At 40.6% G+C, this 15,120-nt stretch overlaps 1 protein-coding gene across 1 annotated transcript in view; it reads left to right on the forward strand.

The window, feature by feature from the left end:
- The window catches only part of triob (trio Rho guanine nucleotide exchange factor b), a 63,077-nt gene extending 56,688 nt beyond the window's left edge, over window positions 1-6,389 (forward strand). The window contains 9 exon segments of the mRNA XM_030781042.1: window positions 461-708; window positions 1,282-1,460; window positions 1,496-1,561; window positions 1,707-1,869; window positions 2,463-2,584; window positions 2,941-3,013; window positions 3,999-4,199; window positions 4,724-4,862; window positions 5,378-6,389. Of these exon segments, the coding sequence (XP_030636902.1) occupies window positions 461-708; window positions 1,282-1,460; window positions 1,496-1,561; window positions 1,707-1,869; window positions 2,463-2,584; window positions 2,941-3,013; window positions 3,999-4,199; window positions 4,724-4,862; window positions 5,378-5,935 (1,749 nt within the window). The 3' untranslated portion in view covers window positions 5,936-6,389.
- Window positions 6,390-15,120: the final 8,731 nt, after the last annotated feature.

The following is a 15,120-nucleotide window of genomic DNA, read 5'->3' on the forward strand; positions in this document are numbered from 1 at the left end:
ATTCAACTAACGGATACTAACACACTCTAGACACCTGCTACTCTCCCTGTTCTTCTTAATGGCACTGTGGGTGTAGTGGGGGGGGGGGGGGTCGGAGCATTTGATGAGTTTGAGTCATCTTGGAATCTGTGACCTGTAGAAGAGGATCTTGCTGACTCACCCATTCTTGCTTTCTCTGCTGTGTTCCATCATCTCTGCTCTCATGGAATAGGATTTTACAGTTAGCAATGTGTGCACATGTGCATGTGCTCGTGTATGTGTGTGAATGAACATATATGTCTACAGATAACATCTGTGTGTGTGTGTGTGTGTGTGTGTGTGTGTGTATGTGTGTGTGTGTGTGTGAGTAACACTTCTCTGTTTTTCGTGCGAACATGCTTGAGTGACTGAATGTATCTGTGAATGACACTTCTCTGTTTTTGTTCTGTTTTGTTTTTTTTGTTGTTTTTTCCGGTCTCAGAGTGAAAGCAGTAGCAGCAGCAGTGTGGCCACCATGCTGGTGACCCAGGACTATGTGGCTTTAAAAGAGGACGAGATCAGTGTGTGTCAGGGGGAGGTCGTGCAGATCCTGGCCTCCAATCAGCAGAGCATGTTTCTGGTGTTCCGCGCGGCAACGGAACAAGGCCCGGCCGCCGAGGGCTGGATCCCCGGCTACGTTCTAGGCCACACATCCACAGTCATCCCCGATTATTCTGACGGAACGCTCAAGTAAGAGCCTGGATAGCATTTTCTCGTATTAACCGCTGACTCGACGCTGTGTGTGATGTTAATGTTGTTTTAACGATTAAGCAGTCCTTAGACTTAGTCCCTAAGCCTGAGGTTATCCTGGTCAGTGTCCCCATTGGGTATTTGTTTATTAAATGGGTTTGCTGTGTTTGTTAGACATAGCACAATATTGCACACTCTTTTCTGGGACCAATTAGAGTGGGACAAATCAGTCACACTTTACAATAGAGCTTACATTTGATGATATGATCAAAGAGAAAGTCAGAATCAAAACTGTGAGCATGAGCCATGGGAGTAATATAAGTAGAAAAGGGCAGAAATTAAGAGGAATTCACAGTATGGTTGGCACAAGTTCATAATGCTGTTTACATCAGCGGTTAATTATGGCATTAAATAGTCTTAATTAACTGCTATCTACATGTTTACTGTGTTAATTACTAAAACAATCTTACTCTGAAGTGTAACATGAATCTGTAGATTATACAGTTCTCTCTCTCTCTCTCTGTCTCCCTCTCTCTCTCTCTCTCTCTCTCAATTTTTCTCTCTCATCATTAGGAAATCCAGCTCATGGCATACAGCCCTCCGCATCAGGAGGAAATCAGAGAGGAGAGATAAGGATGGTAAAAAAGAGAACAGACTGGAGAATGGCTTCCGCAGGCCCAGAGATGGGCTGGCCAATAAGGTTTCTGTAAAGGTATTGTTCTAACCAGCCTTACAGTCCACATCTTTAGTTCTTACCACACACATTTCTTAGAATGCGGTTACACTTCTGTTTAATATCCATTTTTGTGTTCTGTTCACTTTCAGCTTCTGAATCCCAACTACATTTATGACGGTAGGTCTGAATTTCTGCTCTTTCTTGGAACAACTGATTCATAGCAGGAGATGATCATGAGAACGAGACGCGTCATATAGAAAAACTTTTTAACAAAGGTGTGAATTCTGGTCGGGTTTTTTGTTTTTCGTTTTTCACACCTTAGCTCCCCCAGAGTTTCTGGTGCCCCTGACTGACATGTCATGTGAAGCTGGTGAGAGCGTGACACTGCGCTGTAAGGTCTGTGGACGACCCAAAGCCTCAGTCTCCTGGAGAGGACCTGACCAGAGCGCTCTGAGCAATGGCGGACGCTTCACTGTCACACACAGGTAGGCACACACACACACACACACACACATAAAAATCAGCCCATAACACATGGGAATACACACTTATTTAGTGATAATGGTTAACGTAAATGCTTTTCTGTAGACGGCATGCATTTGTTTAAGCACTTCCGCAGAATCCTGTCTAGCATTATAGTTTACAGACAACAGGTGGCTGTCTAGCTCTGTGTAAACTTCCCCGTGTGAAATTTAGATGAACGCAGACCATCCGTCTCATAACGCGTAGTGAATTTTCAACTTAACAATAATCTTTGATGCTTAAATATGTAATTAAGTGTTTGGACAGATACAGAGTCAGTCAGTATTAAAATACACTGTTAAAATACACTGATAATTGTAATAATTGCTAAGAGCTTTTATGTTTGAAACTGTATACGTGTATATATGTATGTATTATATTCTCAGTTTTATATCCAGTTAATGGCCACGCTGTAATGCACATGTTATTTTTGCTTTTAGAGTGAATTTACACTGATGCAGGAGCATAATGAAAGAGGAAAATAATTCTGTGGTTAACTGGTGCTTTTGTTGACATTTTAAGTCTGAGTCTGCTGATGTCGTGTGTCTGCTCATAGTGACACGGGCGAAGTGACTCTCAGGATCTCGGCCGTGTCGGTGGAAGACAGCGGAGTGTACACTTGCGTTGCTGTCAACGACCTTGGCACGGTGACATCATCAGCCAGTCTCAGAGTGCTCGGTGAGTTTGTGTGGGGTTTTTTTTTTTTGTTTGTTGTTTTGTTTTTTGTTTTTTTGTTTTTTTAAACACGCATTTGTATCTCTTAAAATCACCTTGGTAAATCATCAGTGCCCAGTGTCCCTTCAGTTAAAAACACACACACATTCCTGAGACAGCGGTGCTTATGTCAGAGTATTTCTTGAGCATTATTATTATTATTATTATTACTATTCTTATTATTATGTAGCTCTGTTTGATAGATGAAGGAGGTTTGTTGCTTGAATGTTTGATTTGGTTTTATCCTGGAAACCTGTCTGTGATTAGTGCACCGTAGGCTTTTGTTCAGTGAAGTTATTTAAATGTTCCACTCCCAACAGGTATGTCCAGAGATGGAATCCTCTGGAAGGACAACTTTGAGTCCCACTACACAGAGGTCATGGAACTTGGGAGGTAAGCTTAACCAAATCACACGTCGTCTGAATGTTAGTAAGAGTGCAGTCAGTGATTACGACACGTGTACAGATGTGGAGGAAACAGTTTTTTCTCAGTCTGAAGTGCCGAGAGTTACATAGAACATAAAACACTCATACAACATAATCTGTTCACATGCTGCGTTAAATCACATAAAACACTCATACAACATAATCTGTTCACATTGCATCTGCAAAAACATTGATAACACATCACTGAGAGGGAATACTAGCTCTTCAGGTCCCTTATACATTTGATGTTCTTTATCTGGGGAATATGCCTACGAATATAGTGAAAACAAGAGATAAATATATGTTTAAAATCATTTTGACTGCAAGTAAAAAAGCTGTAACAGGAAAGTGGTTGCAGTCTGTATCACCTACTTTACAGGAAATTTTCAGATGTAGCAAAAGATATTTTTGCTATGGAGAGAATTACATTTTCTTTGAGATTACAAAAGGAGGGATTTTGTAAGTATTGGGCTAATTGGATTGAATTTGCAGATTCTGTTGAACCTGGTCTCTTTGTACTATAGTTGGTTGAAATGGTGCATTTCTATTGAACACTTAGTGATTCTATTTGAATGTGACACACCCTGTTTATGTCCCTATTATGTTATCTTGTTTTCCTTTATGTTCCTTTCTTAACTAAAATACATTGAAGAGCCTATGGATAAATATTTGTGAATTGAAATTATGTGTATGTAAATGATGCTTTTCAAATAAAAACTTAAATTCCAAAAAAATGATAAGACATCACTGGAGTTTAAAATATGTTCACACTGGGAAAAAAAAGATTAAAGAGTGTGATTTAAAGTTAAGTCTGCTTATGATTTTGCATTGGTTTACGTATTCCCTATTTCTTTCTCCTTCTTTTTCTCTGTCTTTCTTTCTTTCTTTCTTTCTTTCTTTGCTCTCTTTCTGGTTTGCTCTGGCGTACCTTGCGTCTTCCTGTGTGTTCTCAGAGGCAGGTTTGCTGTGACTAAATGGTGTGAGTGCAGGAGTTACAGGCGCTCCGTGGCTGCGAAGCTTGTCAATAAGAAGCTGATGCGACGTGAGCAAGTGGCCCGTGAGCTGTCCATCCTGCAGTGCATCCAGCACCCCCACCTGGTCAGCCTGCTGGACACCTACGAGACGGCCAACAGCTACGTCCTGCTCTTAGAAATGCAAGTGTCCTCATTACCGTTTGGATTTGTTCCTGCTATGAGGGTCTCGTTTTGTCTTCATGTCACTCCATCTCTCTCCCCATTTCGCTTAGATTGCATCCTTATTTTGTTTTTTCTGTGAGCACTCATTTGATTCAAAGTCTGTCCCTATTTGGTTTCCACTGAATCACTGTTTGGTCCAGATTGGGTGGTGTTTTAATGTCCTTTTATCAGGACTGTCTGTTGTCTCATATCATTTTAGCTACGTACATCTTGTATGTATGCATTGTGCAGGTTACTCTGGATGGACCTGCCAGCCAAATGAATAAACAGATGAATTAGTAAATCTGATAGTGTGCCCATTTGGCTTTCTGAATGTTCAAACTCATGCTCTACCTCTCCCCTAGTCCACACCGTGTCATTGTCACTTTGTTCTTTTTCAGTTTCTGATCGCATCAAAATTGATTCTCAGCGTAACATGTAACTGAAACACTTCACACTTCCTTTACTGAAAATAACTGTCCGTCTCTGTGGTCCCCCTTTAGGGCTGATCAGGGTCGTCTCCTTGACTACATCGTCAGCTGGGGCAACCTCGCAGAAGAGAAAGTGGCTCTTTACCTGCGGGACGTTCTAGAAGCTTTACACTACCTGCATAGCTGCAGAATAGCTCATCTGGACCTGAAGGTGAAGTCATTTCCATAGTGGGAAAACAAGATAACGAGTTGGTTTACAGAAACCATCTGAGTACTTATCAGTCGATTGCCTCACAAAGAATACTGAAATCATAATTGTTTAGCAGGTCTTCGGTCAACATTGTAATGCATTTAAAAGACATTTAAGGAAACTTTGGGGGGTTTATTAGTATTCATATTTGTGACTTGTTACTAAATCCAATGGTAATTATGAAATAGCAGTGTTGCTAAGTGAAACAGCTAAATTAGTAGTTCAGGCTGTACTACAGAGGATGCGTGTTTAAATGTTTATATAATTTGAGGAACTGAGAAAACTGACACTGGGGATGTAGACTCTCAGAGCTGACACAGTTAGTTCATATTTTTTCTTATACTTTGACTACATCATTTGAGCTTCTGCCGTCAGTTTTTTGGCCTAAATTCAGAACAAATAAACTAAATTCTGAGCAGAGGAGAGTGTGAACATTGACTAAAGGGTCTGTGTTTTTCCTGTATCGGCCCCTTTAGCCTGAGAATGTGTTGATTGAGCAGACGTCCACCCAGCCCGTCGTCAAACTGACTGACTTCGGCGACGCGGTGCAGCTCACTAACGCCCCATACATTCACCCCCTCCTGGGAAGCCCTGAGTTCTCTGCCCCCGAGCTGGTCTTGGGCGAGCCCGCCGCCTTCACCTCCGACCTGTGGAGCCTGGGCGTCTTGGCCTACGTGGTCCTGAGCGGCGCGTCTCCGTTCCTGGACGAGAGCGTGGAGGAGACGTGCCTGAACATCTGCCGGCTGGACTTCAGCTTTCCGGAGGACTACTTCCGGGGCGTGAGCCGCGCAGCCTGCGACTTCGTCTGCCTCCTGTTACAGGGCGAGCCATCGCGACGGCCCTCCGCCCTGGCCTGCCTGCAGGACGAGCCCTGGCTCCAGCCGCGGGCCCCCTCCCTGAACCACACCCCTGCCGGGAGCACCCGCATCGACACGTCTCGTCTGATCTCCTTCATCGAGCGCCGCAAACACCAGAATGACATCCGGCCCGTGGCCAGTATCAAAGCCTTCCTCCAGTGTCGCCTCCTGACATAGACCCGATCTTCTCTCCGCCTGAGAGCGGGAGAAGCAGTGAGCAGGGGAAAACCCACGCCTGTGGAGGAGGCAGAAACGATCTTGTCCTCTTTTTGAAGCCACATCCTGTGTGATAAAATGGAATATTAGACCGCACTCTGCTGCTGCTGCTGCTGATAAGACCTCATTTAGATGGGGGGTTTCTCCCCCCCGCCCCCCACCCCCCCCCCTAGAAATTTCACTTACGAAACTCGCCAAATTATTGGCCACTCTTTGTATGAAAGATAAATGAACAAATGTTTGTTCAGCTTTTCCTTCCTGAGCCAACAAGGGCAAAGCTTTTTTTTCTGTTTTGTGTTGGGTTTTTTGTTTGTTTGTTTGTTTTATTTTCACGATGTTTGAAATCAGGTTGTTGCATTGAATATATGGATTTTTGTGTTCAGGATAGATTACCTTTGTACAAAAACATGTACAGACGCAAAGCAAAGGGGATGTATCTCTTCTGGCAGTTTTCGACAGAAAACATATTTAAAGATAGGAAATCGAAATGAATAATCAGAAAATAATGACTATAGCAGCATTCATCTCAAACGCGTTACAGCTGTTAACACGTTTTCAGTGTTATAGAGCACTCTGACTTTTAATGTACTCATAGCATAAAGACGCTAACACCAGTTATTACTGCTGCAAATCCAGTTTCTCCAAACAAAAAAGAAAAAAAAAACAAGAAAAAAAAAAACAAGAAAACAACCTTAGCTCATGATAGAAGATTTAGTTTGGTTTGTCATTCTCTCTCCATCAGCCTTACTGTGTAAATAAACTGTACCTGCCTTCACTTGTTCTGATTTGCAGTGATTCTCGAAGTGAAGAAGTAAGCTTTCCTTTTGGCTAAAGTGCTACTTTCTAGCGACCAGAGGCAGACAAAAGGCACTTTACAGAGGAAATGGCAGCAGCTATGATGAATGCAAATTGTTTTGTGACCACTTTGTGTTTTGTTGTGATTTCTGTGTGCAATTTTGGGGCTTTAAAATTCAGCAGCTATTTATGAGAACTCCTTATGAAACTCTGCAGATGTTTAAGAAAAAAAAATATTGGGCACTGCTGCAAGCTGATATATTTGTATGTATTTTGTGGCTTTTTTTGTTTTGTTTTGTTCTGTTTCGTTTTGTTTTAGGGTTTGTTTTTTTTTGGAAGCTATGTTTTCTGTGTTCAGTATTATTATAATTTTGTGAAAAGGCCTAAGCTGAGTTGGTGAAAATTGTTTGTAACTTTGTCGATCTTCAGCTTTGAATGTTGTGGTTCGTTTCATCCTTACGCCAAAGTTAACCTTTCGCCCCCTAAACATTTCCCCTATTCGTGATGATTATGGTCTTTCTAACGTCATGTTATAGGCCCCAGACATTGGTGTTTACATCTGTCAGTTGTGTTTTTATTTATTATGTTATTATTATCGATGTTTTTTTTTTCCCCCTGTTATGATGATTTAATTACTGTTACACCCATTTATCATTTGAAAGAGTTCTCATTTGAATTTCTGCACACGTTGGCAGTGTTATGTAAATTAGTATGTAAATTACTACGGCTTAATTACAGGTTTGAATGCATTACAAGAACTCCAGTTTTCCAGTAGTGCTGATTTCCTTTGAAATACATTTAAAAAAAGAGGTTATGCTTTTGGTCCTCGCACGTGTTTAGGCAAGGTGAAGCCCACGTTACCAGTGGTAAACCTAGGTTTTCATTTCTTCAGTATTCTTTTCAAACACCATTCATTAAAATTAATGCGTCAGTAAGTTTGTCAGCAGAGATGCAAAACCACGTGTGTATACGTATGCATGTGCTTATGAGTGTGTGTGTGTGTGTGTGTGTGTGTGTGTGTTCGTGTGTACGTGTGTGCGCATATGTGTGTGTGCATGTGCGTGTGTGTGTGTGTGTGTGTTTGTGAGATTATGATTATTGTTTATCTTTTATTTATTCATTTATGATGTATAGCTGTACATACATAGACAGTCATGGGAACCAGGACATAGTCTCCATCCTATTTTATACATTGCAATGTCATTTTGAATGTTTTCCACTTAATCTTTACTTTTGCATGTATATTTCTTTGTACATAAACTGTATGTGTGTGCGTGCGTGCGTGTGTGTTTGCACATTCTGTACTGTACATATTTCATTTTGCCCTCTCTTATTTTTCAGATTAAACATATGAAACATTTTCTTGGTAAGAGCTTGTCTGTTGTTTCCTTGAGACTGATAATGTGTTTTTATACATATATATATATATATATATACATACACACACACACACATATGGCTATATTAGTATAGATTTTTAAAATGAGTAATGATGTCCAGTTGTACCTTCACACAGGCAGGAATCTGTTTCAGTGTTTGTAGCAGACAACAGGAGACATGTTTCAGACGATTAGTGTTGTGATTGCACTAACAAGAGGAAAGTTGTGGTTTTGATTTCTGATAAACTTAGTCTGTTCTGGTCTCTGTGCCCAATAGGTTCACACTCTCGATATGAATTTGTCACTTGGCCCGGGTCCGGGACAGTTCCATTAAGATGCTAGTCTTTTTTCTGTATGTAATATCATGGGAGAAATAATAAATCATTAATAACATGAGTTTAGATGTATAATACAGCCTGCAGTATTCTGTAGTCAGTGCACACTGTGCTGTAACAAAGTCGAAACTAAAGTCTCGATTTGTAAACATGAAACCTCGACAAGAGGGTGAAATAAACTGTTTCGTGTAACCTGCGATGGAATACAGAATCGGAGCATTTTGCAGTCAAAAAATGCGCTAAGTGTAGATGTCATTTAAACTCCTAAATTTCCTTAACTCTTTCTTTGTGACTGAAAACTATGATCCTATAACATTTACCTAATAATTATGAAAAAGCTGGTGCCAGATTTCTTGAAAAAGTCCCTTTTTTTTTTTTTTTTTGGCAATACTCTAGTGTCAATGGTCATCAACCTCTGCTGTTACTTTCTGATTAATTTGTGAATTAACTGTTTTGATCTTTCATTCCTTTCATTCTTTCACAATTGTTTGAAACATTTTGAAACATTTATCATAACTACTTATTTATTTATGTATTTATTTTAATTTAATTTAATTTTATTTTATTTTATTTTAAGATCGTTCACGAGGCAAACGTGAAAAACTCTTCTGATGAAGTAAAGCAGGTGTAGTGCATAGATGTCACAACCTGATAAAGGTCTTTGCTTAAGCATCAACGTTGGTGGTAAATGTGGGAGAGGTGTGACGGCCCATTGCGTACTTCAATTGGAACAGCTCTTTAGCTTCTCATCAGCGAAAGATCTTCGATTGAGATAAACAGAAAAACAAGCAAAGACAAAATAAATTACCTTTTGATCTTTTAACAGGTTGATGCAGCCTGTGCGCAGTCAGGCTCAAAGGTGTGAATACAAATGTACAGATTTAGGTCTGATCTGCATGAGAAAACATCCCCTTTTCTATCGTTGAATTGGTTAAATTGTGTGCATCACGTTCGGTTTCTCTAAACATACTGGGAGAACAGTTTCAGCAGTTTGAAGATGATTTTGTGGTGAACCTGTTGATACTCAACAGACAAGCCCAGATTTCTTCTTTCCCACGTACACGTTTTATACACATACAAAAAGGGCTAGTCTCCAAATTCTAGAATGAGCCATCAAAAATAAATAAATAAAGATGTCCTTACCAAAACCAGAAATTTCTTGCTAGGTCGACACTAACTAATAGCATTACTGTTGTAAGTGTACGCCTTTTTTAACAATGCACAAACTAGTAAAAGTATTTATGAGCTGAATGTTTAAAAAAAGATGTGAGGGGCGTATAGAGGGTTCACACAGTGTGTGAAGCTCTTTTTTTTCTGAAACTTGTGAGCAGCATTTTCCTGGCGGTGTGAAAGTGAGACAGCGCTAAAGCTCCGGTTTCCTTCTCAGGTGCAATGAGCGAGAGAAGAGTCGCAGATGGTTTGTATGCTATCGCTGCTATCTTTACAATCTGAGCCCTGAAGGCGAAGACATCAACACATATCTGTTTTCTTTTTTTTTTTCGTGTCTTTTTACCTTCCCCTCTATATGAATAATGAATGAAATAGTGAGGATTTCCACTAAGTCTGAACGTTGAGATACTAGCGACTGATAGGCAATGAAGCAGCGATGCTGAGCAAACGTAATGACAGTAAAATTCGAGACTGTCTTTCACTGTCACACTCCGACAAACAAAAATTCATTCATTTCAACAACAGCGAGCACTAGGGTTTCCCCACTTACTGTTACACAAATGCTCTTTCTACGAATTATTGATTTGATACTTGCCTACATTTGACTCATACAAGTCTTCTCATGTGAGTCATATTGAAAAAAAGGTACTATCTATGAAAACTTTAGTGCTTTTCATCATTTTAGGATAAAAAAAATCTATTGTTAGGTGAAATTCTTGTGTCCTCGTGTAGCCCTGTGTGACTGAGAGTGTGTGGATATTTTCCCCGTATATTTCCCGTTAGGTTAACACAGGCACTTTTTTATACCAAAACAAACCAGCAGAGGGCACACTGTTTCCAGGTTACTGGAGAGATCTGTTTCAGTGCGATTAGAGTAAAAGCATGCGTATGCTTTGGTACTACAGGATGACTACGGCCGATTTCTCAGACGGATCTTGTGAGCAGGTGTCAAGGTAGGAGGATTCACGGTCAGTGACTTTTTTTAGGGCGAAAAACGCAACATCTGATATCAGTTTCACGACTTACTTGTTTTAGAGTAGATGTGTAGCCTATTGAAGAATCCAGTTTTGCAACAATACCGAAAAAATACGTACACACAGTCAAAAATTATGTCTTTATATGTCATTAACAGCTTTATTGGAGAGTACTGATCTGCTGAAACAATTAATTTATAAGATTTTTCTGACATGTGGAAGAGACAGTGGAAACGTCGCCGCAATGCAATTACCGACTGAATACCAGAAGTAACAGATTACTGACTGAATAGCTGGATTACCAACTGAATTATCACAGTACTGATTTAGTCATCAATTTATTGACTGAATTAACATTTTGCTCATTGAATTATCAGATTACCACCTGCATTATCAGACCACTAACTGAATTGTCAGATTACTGTTTGAGTCATCAGTTTAAATGACCAAAATTACCATTTTGCTGATTTAATTATCAGATTACTGACTAAATGACTGGACCACCAACTGAATTTCCAGATTTTACTATTTTACTATTGAATCATCAGATTATCTGATTACTGGTTGTATCGTCATATTAATAACTGAATTGCCAGATTGCTGATTGGAAAGTGAAGAGACATGAGGGGCACACAAACCGCACAAATATTGAGTGTCTCAGACTGATACGTCGTAAAGACCCAGTGATTCATGATTGCTTATCAGGACAGCCATAAAGGCACCGCGGTTGGTGAAAGCAGAAATGTATGACTTATTTTTAATAGCCCATGTGGCGTCTGAGTGCTGCGTAATGAAAATAGTTTACATATACCTCAAACATTTGAAATTATTTTTCAGGTTAAACAGGCAATTTCAGCAAACCAGAAGAAATCTCCATCCCTAGATCTTTGACAAACAACTGTTTATCACTGTTTAAAACTTTGAATTAACAGCACATGCAGCGGGTTTAGCATTGAAAGGGTCTGTTCTGTGTGGTAACAGCAAACATGGAGGTGGAAAATTGTATTGCTATGCAGTTAATGGTGCTGTTTGTTAGTTGGTTTGCTCACTTGTTTGTTGTTGTCGTTGTTGTTTTGTAGACCACAGTGTTTTATGGGGAGAAACCTGCAGTGGGAGACTTCATGCCTTACCATTTCTCCAGACAACTGCATGTTTTCTGATGACCTCTAGGGGGACACAGAGATCCAAAAAAAAAAAAAAGAAGAAGAAGAGGAAGAAGAAGAGAAAGCCTTTATTTGCCATTTGCACAGGTACAAGGGCCTTAGTGTACAAGGGCCTTAGACTTCTTATACAGGTCTCTCAGTCAGGACTGAGAAAGTACAGCGACGTTACACTGTGGGAGGAGCAGCATCTTCCAAGGAACAGACACACACACACACACCTACTAGGAGCAGTGATCAATGAGCACACACACTAGGAGCAGTGGTCAATTAGCACACACGCTAGGAGCAGTGATCAATTAGCACACACACCTACTAGGAGCAGTGATCAATTAGCACACACACTAGGAGCAGTGATCAATTAGCACACACACCTACTAGGAGCAGTGATCAATTAGCACACACACTAGGAGCAGTGATCAATTAGCACACACCTACTAGGTGCAGTGATCAATTAGCACACACCTACTAGGAGCAGTGATCAATTAGCACACACACTAGGAGCAGTGATCAATTAGCACACACACTAGGAGCAGTGGTCAATTAGCACACACACTAGGAGCAGTGGGCAGCCACAGCTGCCCGGGGAGAAGTTGGGTATAGGTGTCTTGCTCAAGGGCATTTCAGCTGTGCATGTTGAGGGAGGGGAAAGCACTGTTCCTCCCCCCGGCCCAACATTTTTTTCCTGCTGGTCCAGGGGACTGACCTGGCGACCTTTCGGTCCCAAGCCTGCTTCTCTAACCTTTAAGCCAGGACTGCCCCAAAAAAGACAAAAAAAAAGAAAAGAACAGGGAAACAAAAGTCAGCCCGTGAGGACGTCACTGTTTTCGACCCTGTGGGTGGTGCTGGGGCCGGCCTCTGTACTCTGTCTGACCGCAGGTGATGACCGTGTGTCTGTGTATGTGTTTACAATTAGTCTGCCCCGAAAACCACACGCTAACAACACGGACGTCAGCTCTGTTCAATCTGTCGTGTCCGCTTTTTATTTTGATAAGCCTGTGTTAATTTTCTAATGTAAAATAATAATAAGACATGAGCAATCACTTCATAGGCAATATTCTTTCAAAACAAACAAACAAACAAACACTGTTTTGGGGACTGCGGGAAGGGAAATGAGGCAACACTAATTGAGGTCATTGGTGCTCATTGCTCAAACTGCTGTTATTCAGACTGTCCAACCATGAAAAGTTTTCTTCTTCTTCTTCTTCTTCTTCTTCTTCTTCTTCTTCCTTGTTCTCAACACTGCGTGTGGTAATCTGCATAATTCACAGAAATCAGCTATCAGCTGTGTCACTGAGAGAACAGTCAAATACTGTAAAGCCTGATTCATCATCATATCCTGTCTTTTCACACATGCATGGTCTCCTTTCAGATAACACATACAGATACTTTAAAATTATCGGTCAGCTGAGGAATTCTTTCTCAGCCAATCAGAAGGAAACCTGAGGGCTTTATTTTTATCAGCAGCCGTTTCTTCACATGCCAGTTTGATATTGCCTTGCGGAGGTTCAGACACAGCCAGTCTGGTTGGATAGTGGTGGATTTATAGAGGAGAAAGTGTGGAGATGTGTTAGTCACTCAGATCAGACCCTGTTCACTCTCCTGATTTCTGACCTCTGCCTCATGGTCATCTGTCCTCACTCACCACAGAGTAACTGTTCACTTCCTTTCTGCTTTTATACAACTTTCATAGGCCCAGAGCTTTGGCTTAAAAAAAAAAAAAAAAAATCAACTTTTGTGGAATTGTTAGATATTAATGTTTAATGTTGAAGATTTTATTCAGTGTTTATTGATTTAGGACCGATTGGTCGGTAAAAACAGAGGAGGTGTCAGCGGCTGGTGTTTTAGGTTTTGAAACTAATGGTGCATTGTGCAAAAGGAAAGCGGCGTTTCAGCGCTCTCACACAGAAATGCTGTGTTCACTTTTTTTTTTTTTCTTTTTTTTTTTTTTTTTGAAATGTGACTTATCGTAACACTGAGCTATTGTGGAAAAAAAACCAAAACAAAACAAAAAAAAAAACAAATAAAAATCCTGGAGAACCCTGATAGTGTGTGTACTCTCTGCAGGGATGGTTTCCCTTCCTGCTCCTGAAAAGTCACAGCTTTGTGCGTTTGAAGTCTTCCTCTGCCCTAACACACCTCACTCAGATGATGAAGGGCTTGGTAATTCGCTGAGGAGGGCGGAGTGATTCGGGTGTGTTAAAGCAGAGCGTGGGTCTACAGGAGAAGCATTGGAGAAACGCTATAGCACTGTAGACAATACAACAGCAGGTTAGTTACAATCATTTTAATGCACAATAACATTTTAGTCAAGGTGGGCGAAACTGACCGAAATGTTGTGGTTTTGTGCAGTGAAGCTCATTTTTCTAAATCATCTTCCAAAATTAAACCCACATGTGAAGTGACCTTTTTTGTTACCGGTAGCCAAAGAGACACTGAATTAAACTGGCTTACAAGTACAGAAGACAAAAAACACACACACACACACACACCCTGTGAGCTTGGAGGGGAAGACCAGGAGAAAGAAACAGAGCCTACCTAGCGCGCGGCTCATCCGTCAATTGTGGTTAGCATAATGGAGATGGGAAACCACAGAGGCGTGAGTGTGATGGTTTGCCTGGAGAGAAAAGCAAGCAATGCAAAAGGATACCACAGTAGATAAGCAAACCAGCAAAATGTCGTCAGCAAATGGCTGATATATCAACACAACAGGACTGTGACGTAGCTGCACGAATGTGAAATGAACAGGAAGCTGAGCCAGTCATAACACTCATACTGTAGTAAATTACCCTTCTAGAGTCATGAGCAATTTCTTTTACTTTAATTATCATTTCATCCCCTGGTGTCTGTGATCTGTCTATGCCCTCCCAGGCCAGTGATCAAATAAATGTTAAACAGAGAAGCTGTGGGTTCAGTTCTCAAACGTGATGATTCACCCCTCATGTCTCAGATGTCAGGCCCAAGGCTCTACGTCTCTGACATAGAATTTAACTATAATAAATTGCCCTAAATGGGAGCAAGAGAGAAATGAATAAATATAACCAGTTTTTTTTCCCCTTTCTGTTTCAGTAAGCACAGTACACACGCCTTCCATTGTTCTCCATCCTTTATTCATCCTGCGGGTTTATGGACCTCTTTTCTATCATAGTCATAAACTGACATTTGAACAGTTTTGCAGAAAAATCAAGTTTTCCTTTTTTTTTCCCCCTGATTCAAAACACATTTCTCTCATTTTCATCACTGTAAACAAGATTTTTTATGTCTTTTGAAAGAGTTCACCACACGCTGAAAACCTCCAACTATAAACAGAAAACATATGGTAGGGAGTTCAGA

Source organism: Chanos chanos, chromosome 8 (genome assembly GCF_902362185.1).
Source record: "Chanos chanos chromosome 8, fChaCha1.1, whole genome shotgun sequence".
NCBI lineage: Eukaryota > Metazoa > Chordata > Actinopteri > Gonorynchiformes > Chanidae > Chanos > Chanos chanos.